The sequence below is a fragment of the Urocampus carinirostris genome, chromosome 11, assembly GCF_059441175.1.
Source record: "Urocampus carinirostris isolate Australia breed hairy pipefish chromosome 11, RoL_Ucar_1.0, whole genome shotgun sequence".
Lineage (NCBI taxonomy): Eukaryota > Metazoa > Chordata > Actinopteri > Syngnathiformes > Syngnathidae > Urocampus > Urocampus carinirostris.
In genome coordinates this window covers 36,082,866-36,104,459 of record NC_142359.1, presented here as the reverse complement: position 1 = coordinate 36,104,459, position 21,594 = coordinate 36,082,866, and the positions used below count along the sequence as shown (strand labels likewise).

Below are 21,594 nucleotides of genomic sequence, written 5' to 3'. Positions count from 1 at the left end.
GAGATGATGCATAACATATTTCAGCGACTGGTGACATCAGGAAATCACACCTTTGTCTTTCAACAAGCCGATGGTCTGCAGGTGGGCCGGCGGAACGCATAGGGGTTAATGAAATAAAATGAGAGTTTATTATTAGCACTTACCACGGAGGGAGTCGGTGTGAGGGGGTTCTTATCTTACTTTTAGCAGAGCTTTTTGTGGCGGAAACTTGAGGTTTCAGAAATGGGGGCTGGCAGGAGTTTTGGAGAATGATGTCATACTCGCCCCTGCAGGTTTTATTTGTATTTGTTAGTGTAGCATAAAAATGGTGAAAGTAAGAAAAGAGTATGAGCTTCATGTCAAGAGAGAACTGTATGAGAGTGTGATTGTGCCGACCGAGTTGTATGGTGCAGAGACTTGGAGCCTGAACGCAGATTTGAGAAGGAAATTAAATGTTTTTGAGATGAAGTGTTTGAGGAGTGACAAGATTGGATAGATTGAGAAATGAAATTGTGTGAGAGAATCGAGCAGTTGAACTGAGCAAGCGTGTGGATAAGAGAGTACTCGGTTGGTTTGAACACATGAGAGGATGGATGAGGAGCGAAGAGGATCTACAGAGCAGAAGTAAATGGAAGCAGACCAAGAGGAAGGCCGCGATTTACGTGGATGGATGGTGTTATGAGTGCACTGCAGGAAAGAGGTCTAAATCTAGTGGGAGCAAGAGCTCTTGTTGGTGATAGGAAGGAGTGGAGAGTAGTTGTAAAAGGATAGTGGGGTGCTTGGACGCGTTCTAAGGGATGGGCAGTAAAGGCTGTCGGGCCCTGCTGTTGAACAGAAGAGTGTGTTGTGTCACCCTGGCCCGAGTAACATGGCCACTTCCTTGTGTCCCGTTACATCTGGAGGGACGAAAGCATGACCAACTTGGTTGCCGGGGTGCTTAACTTGTTTGGGCATTTGGGTTAGCCAAATTTTTGTGTTTTTTGCTATTTTTTCATTTCTTCTTGTCTTTGTTTTTGTATGTGTTTGTCTTGCTGTCAGTCACCCCTATTAAAGGGATATGACCAGGGTAGATAGATAGAAGAAAAGGGCTGCTTCATGTAGAATCCAAACGCCAACCAAAACACAAAAAGTTTATTTGAACACGTCCATGAAATGTACATACTTGCACGTGCATCATGAATGAACTGGCCGGGGCTGCAAAAATAGTGCAAGCCATAAGATGGCGGCAGAGAGAAACACAATTCCATATTCTGAACAGCTCCTTCAACATTCATCCAGTGTTCAAAAAGCAACCATTGTCCACTCATGAGTTAGTCAAAACAAAGGCGTCCCAATTCCTCTGCCACGTGGCCCGTCCTGCCTCCTTAAGGGATACCGGCAGCGAGCTGTACCTGCAGGGCCGCAACAAAACATAAGTCAGTCGGAGCCATCAGACCGTTCATAATCTGACGTCGGTGTCACCTAATGGAGTTGAGTGCCAGTTCCTTCAGCGTGCCCAAGTTAGCATTCAGACCCCCGATGCCCACAAACGCCTGGTAGAAGTCGTAGGACAAGCCCGAAGTGCCGAACATTGATGGATCGTCCGAGCTGATCACCATCGGGTGGCCCTCAGACATCAGCACCGCCGCAGGGTGGTTGCGCATATCCGACACTAACTTCAGGACCTACTGGACATGTTTACCAAGCATATCATTACTATGATTACAATTATACATGTAGTGCCATGAAAAAGTATTTGCCCCCTTCCTGATTTCTGTGGTTTTTACATATTTATCGCAAAGGTTTCATATCATCAAACCAAGTTTAATATCCCACAGAGACAACCCAAGAGAATACCAATTGCAGAAAAAATGAAAAAGTAATTGCCCCAAGAACCTATTCGAGAGTTGGGCCACCTCTGGCAGCAATAACAGAAATCAAACGTTATCAATAATCGGCAATGAGTCTTTCACAACGCTGTGGAGGAATTTTGGCCCACTCTTCTTTTCAAAATTGTTTCAAATCTGCCATATTGGAGTATATTCTAGCATGAACTGCCCATTTAAGGCCACATCGTAGCATCTCAATTGGATTTAAATCCGGAGTGTGACTTGGCCACTCCAAAACCTTCATTTTGCATTTTTTTTGAGCCATTCAGAGGTGGACTTACTGGTCCTGCTCCAGGATCCATTTTTTTGTGCCTTGAATGAATGAAATCAACATTTCAAAACTGTTTTTTTTTTTTTAATTATTTGGAGTCGTCTCTGTGATATTAAAATTGGTTTGAAAAGAAACTGTTTACAAAACTCGAGGTTTAAGAAATTTGCATTTATTCATTCATAAAATGACCCTCACCTAAAGCTGACATTATTTTCCGCCACCTTGCTGCTACGGTCACCCTAAATCTAAAAGCAAAACAGTTTCGGTCCCGTTGAGTCTTCATAGTTTGTATTCTTCCTTCTGTTTTTTTTAGCACTCGTTTTCGGTCGCACTACACCATACAACATTTTATGGTCAAATAATACAACACTGTCCCTTCAAATGTTGCCTAAAATATTGTAAATTCCCATTTATGACAAAGCACAAATAACTGTTATAATAGCTCGAAACAATGTTGACAAATTTTGTGACAGAAAATGGGCCATATCTGATGTCACCCAATGTTTTAGAAGATTTGAAATTTTGCTACAATGTTTAAAAACGAAGGGGGCGGGGGTGCTTATTTTTCAACCAATTCAAAATAATGAAAACAGAATGATAGTGTACGAGACCTGGTTGGATATTGGGCACACCTCCACAGCCACTTTCCTTAGCCTGGACAGTTCCCTGGCAAGCGGGTGACGCGCCAGGGCGTACCCGTGCCCAATACGGCTGGTATTGAACAGCAGAGCGTCCAGAAGGTTCTGATCTGCCTCCATGCCCTCTTTGTCTGCCAAGTACCAATGCAATAGTATCAGAGGAGGGTAGTAACGGGTTACATTTACTCCATTACATTTACTTAAGAACGTTTTGGGACATTTTGTACTTCTAGGAGTATATTTAAATAATTCACTATACTTTTTACTTTTACTTGAGTAGATTTGTGAAGGAGATACTGTACTCTTACTCTGCTATATTAGGCTACATTGATCCCGTTACCTAAATCCCCTCCATGTAAGTACGCGTTTGTCTCCACTGAAGGCGTGTTTGTTTTGTCAGAGACCTTGTTTCTTTTAGAAAACAAGGGTTAGGAACGTTTTTCATTTTTTTTACTGGATTGCCGGACAGTCCCTCATTAAATGTGAATTGAAAACGTACTTATTTACTGTATCCAAATATTTATTCATTTATGTTTTTTTAATCGAGCCATTTTATCAAATTATTTATGTATTTAGGGAACTTATTATATGTTAATATTCAGCTGACTACCGGGGGGGGAAATGCTGCCCAATCAAATTCATTGTGAAATTCCCCAATAAGTGGACATCGGGATCCCAATACACGGGAAACAGAACTTTATTGTTAAATAGTCCAAAAAAAGTATCAAAAAGGCAGCTTGACAAATTGTTCAACATAGACATGTCCATCATTGTTTTACTTTTGTTTACATTATGCTTATTTGTTATGATACTTTGGTGGCACGGCGGCTGAGTGGTTAGTGCGTTGGCAGCACAGTTCTGAGGTTATGAGTTTGCATGTTCTCCCCTTGCTTGTTTGTTTCATCCAGGCACCCCGGTTTCCTCCGAAATTAATTGTTTGTTCCCCCCAAACATGCCTGATAAAAGATAGAAGCAGATAGGTGCAATTGAAAAAAAAAGCATAAGGGTTCTTTGAACTCGGTTGGGCATTGTTTACACCTACTTAATAAAGAAAATATTTAATTTAAAACTTTTAGAGGACACCTCAAACTATGCGCCTTACCTTTAAGTGTGCCTCTACAAGATTGAATACAAATAAGTTCTGGACCTCCTAAAAAGACTTTAATACAAAATTATTTATTGCTTATTGGGGAAAAAAAGATGTGAAATGAGCAACCTACCAGTCTCCCCAGCGTGAAAATAGTAAGGCAGGTCGAGTCCTCGTTTTGCCGGCAGCATCAAAGCTTCCCTGAAGTACCAAAGCGGCCAGCCGCTGTCCTCCCTGCCCACCTAACAATACAAAAATCTAAACAAAGGGTGCTGGTACTTATACAACAAGCCAGCTACTAGAAAATCACCAAAAATTATTTACACATCACGAAAAAAATTCTATACATATATATATATATATATATATATATATATATATATATATATATATATATATATATTTTTTTATTTTTTTTATTTTTTTAATATATTGGACGATTCTTTGTACATATAATTCATTTAATAAAATGAATTAAACTTCAAGGTCAGTCTAGCACAGCGGTTGGGAACCTATATTTTCCCTTCGACTCCCTTCGCATTTACAATAATATCCACTACATCCCGAGGGATATACAGAGACCACCGGAGGCGTGTTCAGGAGAGTGAGTGATTGCTATCGCGAGCTATCGCTAGCTTCTGAACGGCCAGTGATTATTGAGCGCTCGCGTGCCCGAGTAATCACGGGAGAAAGACCGCTTACTTTGATTTCCAACATAGCGTCGACAGTGCAGAAGATGGAGGATCTCACCCTGACGAGTGCTGTTGGCGATGTAATATATTGTCTTACATTGCCTGAGGTCGGGACAATGTCCTCCACATAGTTTGTGATGCGGCCAGTCCCCAAAGCCTCTTCTTGACTGTTAGATGCACTCCCTTCCACTGCGTTTAGGATAACCTTAACTGTGTCAATATGCGAACTGTCGCTCATATCAGCCAACTCGCTCAAAGCAAGCTGTAGAACGAAATCCATTGTACTGTCGTCGGCCATTTTGGATCAGTAAGGCAATCACAGTGAGCGATTACAACCGTTCAGCAGTGCGCGGCAAGCGATTAACAAGAGACTACATGTCTGATCACTCTCCTGAACACGCCTCGGATCTCCATGGAAGATTTGCCGCCTGCCGACAATGACAACGACGGAGAAAAGGCTGAGCTAAGCTAAGAAGGCGACCACACAGACCAGCGCTCCCAAGCATGTTCAACCAACGCCAGATCCATCCGTCCACAATGAGTGAATTGAGCTGCGGATCGCCACCAACAACGTCCGGAATTGGAGGACTTTTTTTTGCCATCACGGAGTGTTGGCTTTCCCGACGCCGCATTACATCACCGGCTCGAACGAGACGAAGACTCCAGTAAAAACAGGGGTTGGAGACTACGCGCTACAATAATAGCGGAACCATTGACACACACTGCTCACTCGATATGGAGTTCTAGCTATGTACCGGGAGTGTTAACTGTGGTCTTTGTGTTTGCTGTATACTTTCCACCGCTAACAGTTTCACCAGATGCTAACGTTAGCATAGCGCGAAATCTTCTGCCCGCTGCTAAACATCAGCACTACCCCAACGGAGCTTTATCGTCGACGGCGACTTTAATCGGGCATGTTTATTGACTGTACTCCCAAATCCTTTCAATTGTGGACTCCCAAATCTACTAAATTGTGGACTGAGCAATTCGGAAAAACGCTGGACTGTGTAATGTAAGATCAAACATTCGGTTGTGTCCGGCAACTCTGTTCGACCCTTCAAATATATTTTACCAAAATAGATGTTGTGATCAGTTTCAGTCTTATCATTGCCAATGTTTTTTTTTCCCCGTACGGTGCTATTACAAGAAAAAGCGGTTTGAATCGTAAAGATTAAAATGCTCAACACATAAAATGTTTTTTTAGCATTTGCAAAAAAAAATGCTGAAGTTCAATATCAGAAATTTGAAGACATGTAAAAAGTTCATGCAAATTATGATATTACGTTGAATTTGACATGTTAATCATTAAATATTCAGTGAGTAAAATTTAAATGTCATTTTTAAAACATATGTGAAATTGTGATAGACTATTTCATAGCCTACGTCACATGTGATGTCGAAGCCGGAGGCAAAATAATACTCTGCGCTGGTCAAAACACTGAAGACACCAAGCTTTCGTTTCTGCTAATTCAGTGTTGAAATGTCATCATAGTGTGAGTTTGTGTGCCAGAATCGGAGAAAAAAGGTTAGTGATCGTGAATTGAAATTTTACCTGATCCCAGCTGACACTCCTGATCAAAGAAAAAGAGGTGAGTTGTAGTAAATATAACAAGGCAAAAAGATTGGGACGAGGAACTCATAAAAAATGCTTGGCTTTGCAGCGTGCATTTTATATCAGGTAAGAGAAGTTAAACGTTTATGATTGTTGCTATCGAGTCCATCTTCCTCAGTCTTCTCCCAGCTGGAAAATAACATCAGAGCCTCATGTTTTTGGTATAAAATTGTTTCGATGACCCTGACAACTATTATATCAGCAAAATGTATTGTTATTTTCTTAGCTTCAGCTAACTGTTAGCGTGTAGCCTAAAGGCTAACGGTAGCCTTGCAAACACCGCGGGGTTGACCATGAAAACAGGCATGCATTGCAATCAATCATTGAGCACACTATCGAAGTCATTTAATGAAATATCCATTATAGTTTCATATTAAAGTACGTATTAAAGTATAAATGACTTGGATTATGTGCCCAATGATTGTTTGCAATACGTGCTTGGTTTTTATTTTCGACCCACGCAGTGTTTACAAGGCTATTGTTGGCACTTACGCTACACGGTAACAGTTTGCTGAAGTCATTTTTCAAATAAGATAAGTAATATGGACTCAATAGCAACAATAATAAATGTTTAATTTATCCCACCTGATATGAAGTGTGTGCTGCAAACCCTCAAGAATTTTTGACGAGTGCCTCGGTCCAATCTTTTCGCTTTAATGCACAAGTCTCTTCTTTTTCTTTGATCAGGAGTGTTTGGTGGGATCCGGTAAAACTTAAATTTCCGTTCCCTATCGTCTTTTCTGTAATTCTGTCAAAGAAAACAAAAAACATGACAAATATTAGCGGAAACAAAAGCTTTATTTTCCTGTCTTCTGGCTAGCGCTAGTATTATTTAGTTTCCAGGCTAAGCCCTGCGCACCTGATATTTCACAATGTTTACAAACAAATGGTCTATTAATTATACCTTTTATTTCAAACATTTGGAGGTCTTACATTTCTTAATTTTAATGTTCATGCTGACATGGTGCATGGCTGTGTGTCCCAAAAAACAAAGGACTGAAAACACATTCCCAAGATCAACCAGTGCTACCTCTATGATCTACCAGTAGATTGTAATCAACGTGATGAGCACCCCTGATCGAACAGCTGTATCGCATCGCTAAGCCATAAATCCTGAATATCTACCAGGTCAAATCCAGCAACCACATCCGGGAAATCCTTTCGCAGTGCCGCCGCTTCCTGGACGGCTGCCTTCACCTCGGACGCACTCCACGCCCTAGAGATAGTTGACGGTTTCAGTGAGCATCCAAATAATTCACTCATATTTGTGTACCTGTGCACGGCTATTATCAGGCGAGCGCCAAGGAAGTCAGAATGGTCAGATACAAATTTCTTGGTAACTTCCTGGAAAGTCCTCAGCGTCCAAATTTTGTCATGGATGGTTCCATCCAGCTCGTACGTCTGAAATGCGACACCAGTAGGAAACAATTACCGCATTTCGCCCTCTAAATTTGATTGCACTGACAATAAGCATTATTTTAAATGAGGGGTGTCAAACAGACGGCCCACAGGACGGATAAGGCCTACCATTGGATTTATTCCAGCTTTTGAGAGAATGCTGAGAGAAGATCACGAGAAAAATGAGCACGTCAAACAATGACCTGTAGTTTTAAATATGTTCACTGGATTCCAAAACCAGACTCCCAAAGAGGACCACCCACTGTAGCTGTGTTTGTTGACTACCATTTATCAACCAGAGATCATTTGAAGAAATGCCTACACCATTGCCGTTTTACTTAAAATAAGTCACAGACTTGTTTGTAAAGCTAGTGTATAAAACTTGAAAAATATTCTACTTGCTGATGCTATCTTCTGGCTGAAATCATCATTGCAGCTCCATTTGATGCACTGGCAGTATGTGAAATTCTCTTTTTGGGGTTTGGGTTGGCATTTGGACTGTATTTGAAACAATGCTTATATTACAATTAAAGAAAAGTGTGGGCAGGCACGTGACATCACTCTGTCCTCTGATATCTAACAGCAAAGTTCCCAAATTCACATTTTCATAAAAACAAAAGACAGAAAAAGACTGGTAAAACATTTGCGACACCCTGAGTTGGTCACCGACAAAAAAGGCAAAAAAATAGAGGTGAGATTGGCCTAAAAAAATAGCCCAGCCCAACCTGGCCCTCGGGTATATACGAGCCCGAACATGGCCGAACCCAACCGAATAAATTGATTTGGGTGGCCGAGTCTGGAGTAAAACCGAAGCTTTACTCCGGTGCCGTCCATACTTCGGCACCGAAATGTGCGCTTTGGCTTTACATTTGAGCTGATTCCCTCAAATCAAGTGTGCACTTAGAAGTGGAGGGCCGCAGTGCTCATTTTAGCGAAGTGCGAAAATGAAACTGAACAAAATGGCACCCAAAAGAAACGAAATGCAAATAGCATAAAAATTGGCCGAAAAATAGAAAGAAAATTTGTAAAGCCTGTAAGCTATTGGCAAGAAGCAGAAATTACGTCTGACGTAAGCTACGCAGAAGTGGGAAGAGAATGCAGCGCACCGTGACACCGAGGATGAAAATTTCTTAGGATTTACTTTATGATAGAGTTATCTTAATAATATAACTTTGGCTCCGAGGTGCACATTTTAGTGCCAAACTGAAGTGCCAAAGAGGGTTACTCAAGTATTGTAGCTTCAGAAAAATATTACTCAATTAAAAAGCAGTCTAAAAAATTACTTGAGTAAAAGTAAATGCAGGCTGTGCAGATCATCCACAAAGGAAAAAAGAACGGCGAGAGAAAAGCCTGTCCCAACTTGATTGAAATTTTTAGCCCAAACCTGGCCCGAATACTACAACGATAATAAGATAAGAGCTACAAATGATGTTAACAGGGTTGATAACACCTTTTCATGGACATATTCAAACATTTTTTTAAGGACTTTGAAAGCCAATTTTTCAATTACTCCTGTAATTTTCAAAAGAAGAAATTCAGTGTGAATCATATTTTGCAAATTCACAATTATATCTGCTATTTACATGTGCGATTTTTAATCTTCCGTGTGCATTTATCAAGATATCTGATTTTTAGATCTTGAGTAAATCAAAAATCTATTTAGAATAGAATAGAACATACCTTTATTGTCATTGTTACAAAATGGGTTAGCAAATTGTGACAACGAAATTGGGCATGACATTCCAGTTTGCTGTGATTCAACATGGCGGCGCATGGATGCATGCATGCGGCTAGTTGCTCTCCAGCTAATCTTCTATTTATTGCCGTTCTCTTGTCTTTTTTGCTTTCACTTTTGAACACATGTGTGGCCAAAAACACTTACAGTAGGGACGAACTTATTCGGTTAGGTGGGCGTCTAAATTTCGACTTTTCGGGCACTTTTTATACCGCCTATGATATACCGAGCGAACTTCAAAGAGATCCGGCATCCTTGTGGACAGCTATTCCTCTTAATAAACGACGACAACGGCGCCGTAAGGACAGAAAACAGAAGCGTGGTTGCCGTGCAGGTAGATGTGTGAAGCGTGCGAAGTCTAAGCAGCAAGATGGACGAGAGGATGTAACTAATTTCACCATTCATTCCTCGCCGGACAACTCAGCGCACACGAAAAGCCACAACCGCGGCATCTTTTGAAGATCTCGACAAAGACTACAAAGAGTTCAGCTAAGTCAAATGATTCAGCAAAGCTAAAATTTGGTCTGTTAAATATTAGATCGCTTGCTCCAAAAGCTTTACTTGTTGATAACATTATTCGTGATTATAAACTTAACTGTATGGGTCTTTGTGAAACTTGGTTACGCCCGGATGAGTATTTAGCGCTAAATTATGCTTCTCCCCCAGACTACGAGAGTAGCCATATAGCACGCACGTTGAAAAGGGGTGGTGGTGTTGCGCTAATTTCTGAAAAATCGCTCAAATTTAATCCTCGTACCTCTAATAATTACAAGGCGTTTGAGGCTCTTGTGATGTGGTCCTCTCTATTGTCAATTTATGTAATAACTATCTATCGCGCACCTGGGCCATACACAACTTTCTTAGACGAATTTGCTGAACTTTTGTCTGAACTAGTAACCTATGCAGACAAAATTATAATTATGGGGGACTTTAACATTCATATGAACTCCCCACTCAGTTCACTTACTATTGCGTTTAGGTCTCTAATTGATGCATTTGGTTTTAATCAACTGGTTGATTTGCCAACCCATAAAGATGGGAACACGCTAGACTTGATTCTGACTCGAGGAGTTTTAACCTCAAACATTATGGTGTTACCGTGTACTACCGTTATCTCGGATCATTATTTAGTTACATTTGAGGTGCTAGCTAAATGTAGTGTTAAAAAAGCTGAAGGATTTAGCGGACGCAATATAAGCACTGGCACAGTTTCTGAGCTCTTTGAACTCCTTCCTGGAGCAGTTGCGTCCTTTCCTTCTAACAATGGCTCGATTGACTCACTCATGAATGAGTTCAATACCACCCTGACTAGTGTCCTGGATTCAGTAGCGCCCATAAAGCTAAAATCACGTCCTAAAAGACGCACGCCATGGTTTACTGATGAAACTAGAACCCTTAAACAAGAATGCAGGAAATTGGAAAGAAAATGGCACGCTACCAAGCTTGAGGTTTTCCATCAAACCTGGTGTGACAGCTTGTTAAAGTATAAAGCGGCCCTTGCCTCTGCAAAATCGGCCTACCTTTCGAAGGTGATTGCGTCTCAAAAGAACAATCCCAAAGCCCTTTTTGACACTGTAGCATCGCTTACAAGGCAACAGACTATCGCAGATAGTTCGACGCACTCTGCTCATGACTTAATGGTCTTCTTTACTAAGAAGATTCAATGCATACAGGAAGAAATTGCTAAAGACATTATTAAGACCACACATATTAAAGGGCTGAAATCTACAGATGCACGACAGGGTGGCTGTCCTGGGAAATTGTCCGGTTTTAGTGAACTGTCACTTGATGATCTCAAACAGGTGGTGAATGCGGCCAAACCGACAACTTGCCAGTTCGACCCGCTCCCAGGTTCACTTATTAAAAGTCTTTTTGGCGTCCTTGGGCCTTCAGTTCTAAATATTATAAACATATCACTCTCCTCAGGTGTAGTTCCAGCAGCTTTTAAGTCCGCCGTTATTAAACCCACACTGAAACGACCCAACCTTGATCCAGAAATCTTAAGTAATTATAGACCTGTGTCAAACCTACCTTTCCTCTCTAAAGTACTTGAAAAAGTAGTGGCACAGCAGCTGAATGTTTTCATATCCGAGAAAAACCTTTATGAAACCATGCAATCAGGATTCAGGGCTAACCACTCTACTGAGACAGCTCTGATCAAGGTAACAAATGATCTCCTACTGGCAATGGATTCTGGCGCTTCATCACTTTTGCTGCTGCTGGATCTTAGTGCTGCTTTTGACACAGTGCACCACAATTTCCTACTAGAACGGTTGGAAAAATGGATTGGTCTCTCAGGAACCGTCCTCTCGTGGTTCAGATCCTACCTCTCAGATAGGACGCACTGTGTTAAATATGGTGAAATGACATCTGAGCCCTTTAATGTTACCTGCGGTGTTCCGCAGGGTTCAGTGCTTGGCCCCCTTCTTTTCAGCATTTACATGCTTCCATTAGGTGATATTATTCGCAACTACAATATCAGCTTCCACTGCTACGCAGACAACACTCAACTATATCTTCCGTTGGAGGAATCTACCACACTAAATTGTGGAAATTTGGAGGCCTGCCTCATTGAGATAAAAGAGTGGATGTCACTCAATTTCTTGCGTCTTAACTCTGAAAAGACCGAAATGTTAGTCATTGGTCCATCTAAATGCCGGAACTTATTCTCAAAAACTGCTGTGAACATTGACAAATGTCACATCACACAGAGTGACTCAGTTAAAAATTTAGGTGTCATATTTGACCCTGATCTATCCTTTGAAATGCATGTAAAGAAAATTACTAGAACCGCTTTCTTCCATCTTCGTAACATTGCTAAAATCCGTTCAATACTGTCTCAGTCTGATGCGGAAATTATAATTCATGCATTTGTTACCTCCCGTCTCGATTACTGTAATGCACTACTCTCTGGTCTCCCGAAGTCTAGAATCAAGTTTCTTCAGCTGGTACAAAATGCCGCAGCGAGGCTTTTAACTAGGACAAAAAAGTACGATCACATAACACCGATTTTGGCTAACCTGCATTGGCTCCCAGTTAGCCATAGATGTGACTTCAAGGTTCTCTTAGTATTGTACAAAATCATACATGGACTTGCTACCTCTTATCTTTCAGATCTGATTTGCCCCTATGTCCCGGTCCGAAGCCTACGATCTGAGAGTGCCGGTCTTCTGGTGATCCCAAGAGCAAAGAAGTGTTCTGCTGGTTCAAGAGCGTTCTCCATCCGGGCACCGGTGCTGTGGAATGCTCTTCCCCCTGAGATCCGATCTGCAACCTCAGTGGAAATGTTTAAATCTAAACTTAAAACTCACTTCTACTCCATAGCATATGAATAACCTACTCTTCTCGTCGGCTGAAAAATAGTCTGTGTAATATAGTGTAATAATCTGAGAAGCCCTTTGAGACTCTTCGTGATTTAGGGCTATACAAATAAAGATGACTTGACTTGACTTTCACACATTCACAGTGAGGTAAAAAACAAACAAGAAGATAAAAGGAACAGAGAAAATAAAGTTATAAAACATGGAGGATAAGGTTATAGTTATAGTTGGGGATCTGAATATGTGTGTAAATATTTTTAAGACAAATCTCTCCCCATTTGGGTGTTGGGTAAAATGACGTTAATATGTAGCTTATATTTTCAATAGCAGAAGGTTCTCCAATAAAATTTACCACTGGAAAACACTACATTATTTGTTTTGCATGGCACAGAGTTAATGTCCGTTATGGATACATAATCCTTGCACTAATACACATTTTACAGTGCTCTGTTTAGGTGTAGCATGCTCCTTGTACTCTTGGGCGCGACCTTTAAGGGGCTATGACGCTTACATAGGAGAATGCAATACAAACTAATACCAGCTGCAATTAAGGAAAAGGGAAAAAATTGAAGAACCATTCAAACCTTGAAAACGCTACACTGAAATTCAGGCATTTTCAAGAATTTCAAGCACCCTTATGAATCCTGTGATAAAAGAGAAATGACAAACCCTAGACAGGCCGCTACGCAGCTCCAGGTACATGACGTTATCTTGGTGCAGCTCATGCAGGCCTTGCAGGAGGTAATCCTTCAGTACAGGGGCATGGCTAATGAGGCCAGCACTAGCAATGAAAGCTCTCTCGAACTTGTCCCACACGGCGTCCTGATCTGGGTACTCTCCGTCCGGGTCGTCAGTAAACAACGTGAGATGCTTCATCAAGCTTGAAAGGGAAGCGAGTTTAGTGAACGGCTAAGAGTTCATGTTTTGCGGTTCGCAGGCCGGTACCTAGCATCAAAGGCGTCGGCATCTCCCACCTGGCCTCGGAGTTTGCTTAGGAGCTGCCAGTAGAAGCAGTCCCAGCGTGGGTAGGGCTGCTGCAGAGAGAAGACGAAGCGGACGGAGTTGTCCCACGTGAAACACACGTAGCAATACGGCCGGTATGTAGCATTCTTCACCAGCCACTCTGAGCTCACCAGCGAAGAGCTGTGGATGTGCAGGGCACCACCTGCAAAACATGCATTGAGCTTTTTATTATTATTTTTTAACAGCCGTTGTGGATGTAACATCTATAGCGGGAGTCAAGAACCCATGGCGGCTGTCAAGAAATAAAATTGAACATGCACATTTGTTCACTGCACTGTTACATGCAAAAGTGATTCGAGCACATTCAAAGCCAGGAAAACACTGATAGTGGAAATGGTTCAATCCAGTATATGTTGGACACAGTCTAATGCCCAACAGAGTTCAAAGATCCCCCACTGCGCCGATCTGCTTTCATCTTACTCTTAGCACCGCTGTTCCACAACACATTAGGAAGCAAGTGAGGGTTGACCGATTTCGTGCTCGTTCCCGGGGTTTTTTGTGAGTGTAGCCTGAAAATGCATGAAAATATTGAAAGTATAAAAGGCTTGTTTGTAGTAAAACAGTCCAAACTTCATCCAAAACCCTCCAAAAGATAAAAAAAGGAAGAGTTTATCAGTACTTAAGGAATAAGCAAACTGAACCAGCGATCTTGACTTTAAGCCATGAGATGGTGGCAGAGTAGCAGTGTTTGAAATGCGGACTCCACCTCTAAATGTCAACATTTTCTTAATGTTCTTGTGCTTATTTACATATCAACGAAGGAAAAACATTGAATGTTGGTTATTTATAGCAGAGTATGGTGTGATTTCAATTGTCAGGTGTTCAGAAATTCTCTTACCCAAAGAGAAGTACTACAAATATGCTGATAGCGATTTTCCTATCTATCATATAAGCCTTTGAAAGCGATGAAACATTTAGTTGAAAGTGGTGAGTACTCATGATTTGCCTTTTTATTTCGTCTTATTTGACTCTTTTACTGATTCAAAATACAGTTTTCTGATGTGGCTTTTAAGCCTGGTGTGTTTTTCTGTGGTACCTCTTTGGGATAGCGTTTGTTGACTTTGGTTACTACTCAGTGTATGCATGCCAACCCTATAGGCAGTGTCTGAAACATGGTCTGCCCGGACGCCCGGGGCGTGCATCTTTTACGTCAGGAGCACAACTTACACAACGTCTCTACCTGGGTGGCCGACAACTCTTTCAAGAAAAAAAATAAAAATAAAAAATAAAAAAATATATATATATATATATATATATATATAATATACATATATATATATATGTATATATATATATATTTTTTTTTTAAATCAAATGTTTGCTTTATTCTGATTTAGAAATCTTCGTTCGGTTTGGAAATTTCTATTATATATTCTGATTATCAATTCTTAATACTTTGCAACATGATCTGATGAAATGATCTGCATTTCTATAGCGCTTTTCAAGTCAATGACTTCCCAAAGCGCTTTCCATTGTGCTTCACATTTCCCAATAGCGGCCGTGATCTGTGCAGCCATGTAAGGCGCTAACCTGCTTATTGGGGGTAATGGGGGTTCAGTGTCTTACCCAAGGACACTTTAACATGTAACACGGACAAGCCAGGATTCGAACTGGGATCGCTTAATCCTAAAACGATCGCTCTACCTCCTGAGCTACTGCTGCCCCGCAACAATGTTTCTTTTTGCGATTAGTCGTCTTATTGTGTTTCAAGTTGTGAAAAATGGGGCAGGCAACTTTATGGCTGGGCAGGCAATTTTTTGTCATGAGTTTCAGACACTGCCTATAGTACGAGTTAGAGTTATGTTTGCAATAGTTCTGAGTTTCGGTGTTGCTGGTTTTACTTGATTATACAGAAAACAAAATTGGCGTCGGATCAGCTTCGTTAGTACACCTCGACAGTGTAGAACGTTTCAGTGGAACACCAGCCCACTTGACATCTACCCATGACATATGTGGACAAGAATGGGAGCAAAGTTTGATAACCTGGTTTTTGGCAGCCCGTATAACAATACTCAAACATATTATTTATCCTCTGCATCAAACAACGATACCATATACAATACTCAACTCGAGTCATCGATACTGATATACCACTCGTAGTTACAGCTGTGTTTACAAAAAACTCAAGATTTTAGATGTGTTTCGAACAAAAATATTGCTCACCAGAGAATATCCAAGTTACGAAAATGTCCAGATGTTATTACTCATGACCGCGTACTAAAGACCGCTGACCGCCAGCAGTAGCTCATCCCACTTAGTACATGCATTTCCTGCCATACAGATCCGATTCCACATGCTTGTGTGGTTTTTTTATGTGTTCTCTCGTGCTCCCCTTTTCTTCCTGTACCCCTCTCCCTCATATTTTCATACATGTCAACCTCAGCCAATTGGTCCAGTTATTAATTATTGCAATACCCCTGAGAATGCAATAAGGCATTAATGGATCTTACAAAGACAAGTCACCCATTTACACACAGCAAGACAGATTATGGAGAATAAAAAAAAGATTATTTGTTTAAACAAGTTTGGCTAGGGTGCCGCGACAATGTTAGAAATCTACGATGATGATGTTATTGTAACAGTGTTATTGTTACTGTTTACCTGACTTGTTTACCTGACTGCCCATTATGCACATCTGGTTAGCTGCTCCTCTTGCACTATTGCACTACTGTAAAATACTATACATAGCCATAATTATTTAGTATATTATTAGTACTCAATACTCCAACTCAATACAACATTTTATTTATATCTGTACATTCAAGGAAACTGTGCGGGTCAGATGTATCGACATTTCCTTCTGTATACACGTGTACTAGAATGACAATAAATCCGGTAGAGCTAAAATGGGCAAAATGAGATTGCTGTAACCATTTTTGCAGGACAAAAAGGGACAGTGTTATATTTAGTGCCTCCTAGGGGCACGAAAAAACTTGGGAAAAAAGTGATTTAAATACTTAGGCAATAATACATGAAAAAATATATATATCTTATTTGTTTTACATGGTTGAATACTTACCTAGAAGTCGCTGCCATGTTTGCCTGGCATCTTGCGGCTATGCTGTGGTCTGGCACTGCTTTTCGTTTGCATTAGACAATACAGTGCCATTTAGTGGTCCAACCTTTCTCACAGGGGGTTTAAAAAAATATACAGCGTACACAATTTGACACTATCAAAAAACAACGTATGGGAAGAACATATAAGCAAATGTTTTGCCACGTAAGAGCAACAACGTTAGTGTGAAAACGGTATCTCAGCATTTGCTGTTTTAAATTATTTGAGCCAAGAAACAAAAACTGTCCTGGTGAGGGATTGACACCACCATACCTGAAAACAATAAAGCCAATATAGCTCACCAATTAAGTGCTCTGATAACACGATTCTCCGCATAAATGGTTTTGCTACATTCAAGGCAGTCCAGTAATCCAACACAGTAAAATATTTATCCCAAAACACAAGAAAATGCAGACAGATAAAACAAACCTGCTGAAAAGGATTTCTGCAATGTTTGACGTTTTGTGATGTCATTAGTCTATTTGCCCTTATAATTCCCTTTTACAAGTACCTAAAACTTGTAAGATTTTTTTCTGATATGACGATCACTTCTGACCGTTCGATTTTCACCACTCTAGACCAATTGCAGGCTTCTTTCCACGTTCCCAAGCCACCCTATGAGGGACTGTATTGAAAAAAAACTGAAATGCACTTAGACTCAAAATATCTTAAACCTGTAGTGACCAATTCAAATGACACCTAACAGATTAGCCAATAAAATTCCCAAAATAAATATATACAGTGTGTATTCAAATAAGCTGAAAATAAATGTGCGTAATGCCACTCGTGATCAATTTAGACACATGAATATCAGTGCAAGTAAGCACAATCAGTGATTGACTTCTGGAAAGTGAGGTCAAACATTCACAACTCTTTCACAATGTCTAAACAAACGGTCAATGTCAGATACACAATTGCAGATGTTGTAGTTGAGTACAAGGTGCTCTCTTGCAAAAAATGTTCCAACTTAGATTACTCGATGTAAGTAGCAGTTGCAGTGATTATATCAGTTGGGGACAAAACTCCTTATTTTTACCTTTCAAAAAAAGACCAAAACCATGTATATTCTCTAAACGGTTTAACAACAGCATCCTATTTACTTTGGGTATATCTTCGATTGGAATTTTAGGAAAACTTTACAGGACTGTTAAGGGTAATTTCAGGGTAGATCATTGCATTTTGACGTGAAAATTGCAAAGTTACCTTTGGGCATATCATGCAATAGCTTGAAGATGGGGCTTTTGCGTATAAGGTCCCTGGCCTTAAAGAAATGGACAGCAGGGGGGAAGGGCTTAGCCTCCAGCTCGCGCTGCTTCAGAAAACGCAGCTTGCCATCTAACCTCCGCTCGGCCGACGTGAGGGCCACAGCGCCCCCTGTCTGCCTGGAGGCCTCCTGTCTCATCAGCAGGTTCCGTTGGTCCGGGTCAGGCATCCCAGCTGCAGACGACAGCGACAAGAGAGTCACCAAGGCCCGGAAAAGGGAGGCGGCCATGCCCTATGGAGCCACAATGGGGCTGTTCACTAAAAACAAAGAAATCATTTTTATTCATCTATTTATTCATTTAAGCCAGGGGTGTCAAAGTCAAATGGACGGAGGGCCAAATAAAACATTTGGCTACAAGCCGAGGGCCGGACTGTCCAATCTTTACTGTAACCAAGATTTAACCTACTGAAAACACAACAAATATATTACAATATGATTGTATAAATAAAGCAATATTTTCTTATGACTCTGTCAGTCATTTTTAATTTCAGCAGGCACAAAATACAAATGTCCTTTATATAAAAAACTCATAACATATCTCATAACAACAACTCATAACCATTTTCTATCATTCAATCATCTGAAATTATTAAAAAGAAATATTGCCTCGAAATACAATAAAATAAAGTGCAAAAATCTCTTGTTACTTAAAACCAATAGCAATCAACACACTGGACCTCATCTGTCCTGCTCAAATGTACATTGACTTTCCTTTCTGGGCTTTCTCTGGGTTAGTGTGAAAAAAAGGAATTACTGATTAACAAATAATAACAATCAAAAGTCATTTTCTCTGCTAAATAGGAGACAATTTTACCAAAAGACTGTTGTCCACATCAAGATCTATTTTCCATGAAAAGCCGAAAAACAAGAAACACTCCCAGGACAGAGTCGGCAAACAAAAACAACATAGTCAACATAGACAATAAAGCTTTAAAATTCCCGAGGGGAACAACAAAAAACAAGACCTTCTTTATGTGCATATTTAACTTTTAAACTTGAACGGAGTAAAAACTTCAAATGTGTAATTGCACAGAAAACATTACTGTATTATTACTGTATTTACATACATTTATATACAGTACTGTATTACTACAACTCTACATTACTTGTTTGAGGCGTGTGTTTTGTTTCATGATGCCGTCTAATATTATACTCTTTCATCACCGCCACACTTTCTCCACATAGCAGACACACAGGTTTTCCAGCTACCTCCGTGAACATGTACTCCAACTCCCACCTTGTTTGAAAGCCCCGGTTTTCAGTGTCCACCTTCCGTTTAGCCATTGTTGATGGGTATCTGTGGGCTAATTTTTGCTGTTATGCTAATGACTGCTGCTGATCGACTGCTGAATAAATCAAACCGCCTCCCGCTTTGCTCCCGCTCGGCGCGTCCCCGTTGCATTGTGGGAAATGTAGTATTCATGCGTACTGTGGGCTGCTGGCTTGCAGCGGCCTGCGGGCCGGATCTAATAATATATTGATATCGTCACGCGGGCCAGGTAAAACCCTCTCGCGGGCCTAATGTGGCCCGCGGGCCTTGACTCTGACATATGTGATTTAAGGCATTTACATGACTTGTAAACACATGTAAATATGACTTCAATCATAACGGAATCGCTTTACTAGTGTCGGCTCCAGTCTCAGGACTTCTTCTACATTGTAACAAAATAGTGATAACTAAAGTTGCTACTTTAGAAATGCATTTTCAAGCTTGTAGCCCTTCACTCTAGTAAGTAACACGAAAGTAGCTCTCAGGTTCAAAAAGGTTGCTGACGCCTGTCTTACGCCATTGTACTATTGATTAGTTAGTCCATTTAGAAATGACATTTGAATCATGATAAACCTTATACAGTTCACCCATTTTTCTCCTTACTCTCCAGCAACAATACAATGTATAAAACATGTGTAAATGAAATAATGTAACGTGACATGTGTTTGAGTACCTGAACAAATTTGTTAACTCAATTTCTTGATCAGTTGTGTTTTCATTTGTTATGGGAGACTCCTTTTGTTTCAACAAAAACAATTTGCCATTGAGGTGCTGTGTGTTAGTTCGTTTTTTTTTTTTTTTACATTCATATAAATTAAATAAATATTTTGAATACAAGGTTTCAAGTTTGGTCTGTGAATAGCCAAATCAACACTGACTAATGTCTACTGTATAATGGGCAGTCTTACGTTTACAGTCAAGGTGACACACAAACAGACCCTGTTATGGCTGTACATTGCAAAACGATCTTTTATATGGAAGTAATTAAACAATGTATGTTCACTATTTAGAAACTGATAAAAACCCAAAGAACAAACTACAATTACCCCAAAACAATAGCCAAGCGCACAAAATTTGATTGGGTGAGCAGTAGGTGTGGGAGGAGCTATGCACACACAGCATGCGCCCCTCTCGAAGTGTCCTTGGGTAAGACATTGAACCCCCAATTACCCCCAATAAACAGGTTAGCGCCTTACATGGCTGCACACATCACGGCCGCTATTGGGAAATGTGAAGCACAATGTAAAGCGCTTTGGGAAGTCACTGACTTGAAAAGCGCTATAGAAATCCAGATCATTTCATCTCTCTTTTACAGGCGCCTAATGCGCTAAAGGGAAATCCATCCATAAACATTTTGTTTTTTTGGTGTCATTTTTACAAAATAACTACTTGCATCATCTTTTGAAACCATTATTTACATAAAAAAATGAAGGTTAAAATGAGCCTCAATGATCTTGTCACTGTGGAAGGGAGACAAGTTTAAAGCGGTATATTTGTTGATATGGGACACAGTTGTCATTTCATACATTTTAGGACATAATCTAAAATCACACAAAGAAAGTAAACGCGCCGAGAAAATAGTTTTTGCTGAATTTTGTCTTAAAATATATGGTATGGCTCTTTTTTGGAAGAAGAAAATATTTTTGGATATATCCCTTAGTGTCAAAAAGGTTCCCAACCCCTGCGTTGTAATCAGGTCATGTTCATTTGTACAGCCATTAAATTACAAAACGTTTGTACAGACTACTATTGCACAGTTTATAGCAAATTGTCAAAAATGATACAGAAAAACTGAACGTATATTAATTTGCTCAATTTTTTTAACTTAAAACTCGAACAAACAATATTTATGTAGAACACTTCTTAATGAACTTAAACCCATTAGTAACCTTGCATAATATTTTAAAGGAAGTAAATTTAAGTAAAACAGTTGCCGTAAGGGCAAAGCAGTATCACTGGAACCGCTTCTCTCATTAAAGATCAAAATATTATTGACACACTGCTTTCTCAAGAGCATTTACTACATTGTAAGTGTGACAATGTCATTATACAGCCACTAATTGCGACACTTATCGGAAAATAAAAATAGTTTCATTTTTAATGGCTCTTGACACATGAAAAAGACATTTTATAAAACACAAAAAACAAAATTTTCCATCCTTGCTGAGTAGAAATAGAGTATGAAGTGTTAATAAATATGATACTCTTTGCAGCTTATAGCTTAGGCAAACAAAAAAGGAAACAAAATCGCATCTTGAGAATTGTACTCACGAGAAGCAATGTGTCCGAGTCGTCGACTTTCCCAAAACTGACCTTGTGCTCTCCCTGCCTAGAAACCCCGCAAAATACTGGTTGCAAATAGGTAATTGAGACATTTCTGTC

The 21,594-nt window shown here is 40.2% G+C and overlaps 1 protein-coding gene across 5 annotated transcripts; it reads right to left on the bottom strand.

Annotated features, from left to right (window-relative positions):
* Positions 1-1,095: 1,095 nt before the first annotated feature.
* Positions 1,096-21,551, bottom strand: ada2b (adenosine deaminase 2b). 5 transcript variants are annotated; one of them, XM_088347153.1, is made up of 10 exons: positions 21,484-21,551; positions 17,882-18,199; positions 13,546-13,765; positions 13,270-13,480; positions 7,421-7,548; positions 7,273-7,363; positions 3,977-4,085; positions 2,730-2,887; positions 1,441-1,643; positions 1,096-1,370 (listed from the first exon to the last, which is right to left on the bottom strand). In XM_088347153.1, the coding sequence occupies exons 2-10, from the start codon at positions 18,168-18,170 to the stop codon at positions 1,283-1,285; spliced, it is 1,497 nt and encodes a 498-aa protein (XP_088203279.1). In that variant the 5' UTR covers positions 18,171-18,199; positions 21,484-21,551; the 3' UTR covers positions 1,096-1,282. The 5 variants fall into 5 exon arrangements, with proteins under 5 accessions (XP_088203279.1, XP_088203278.1, XP_088203277.1 ...); XM_088347152.1 differs by lacking the exon at positions 21,484-21,551 and adding an exon at positions 19,049-19,365; XM_088347151.1 differs by lacking the exon at positions 21,484-21,551 and adding an exon at positions 19,180-19,365.
* Positions 21,552-21,594: the final 43 nt, after the last annotated feature.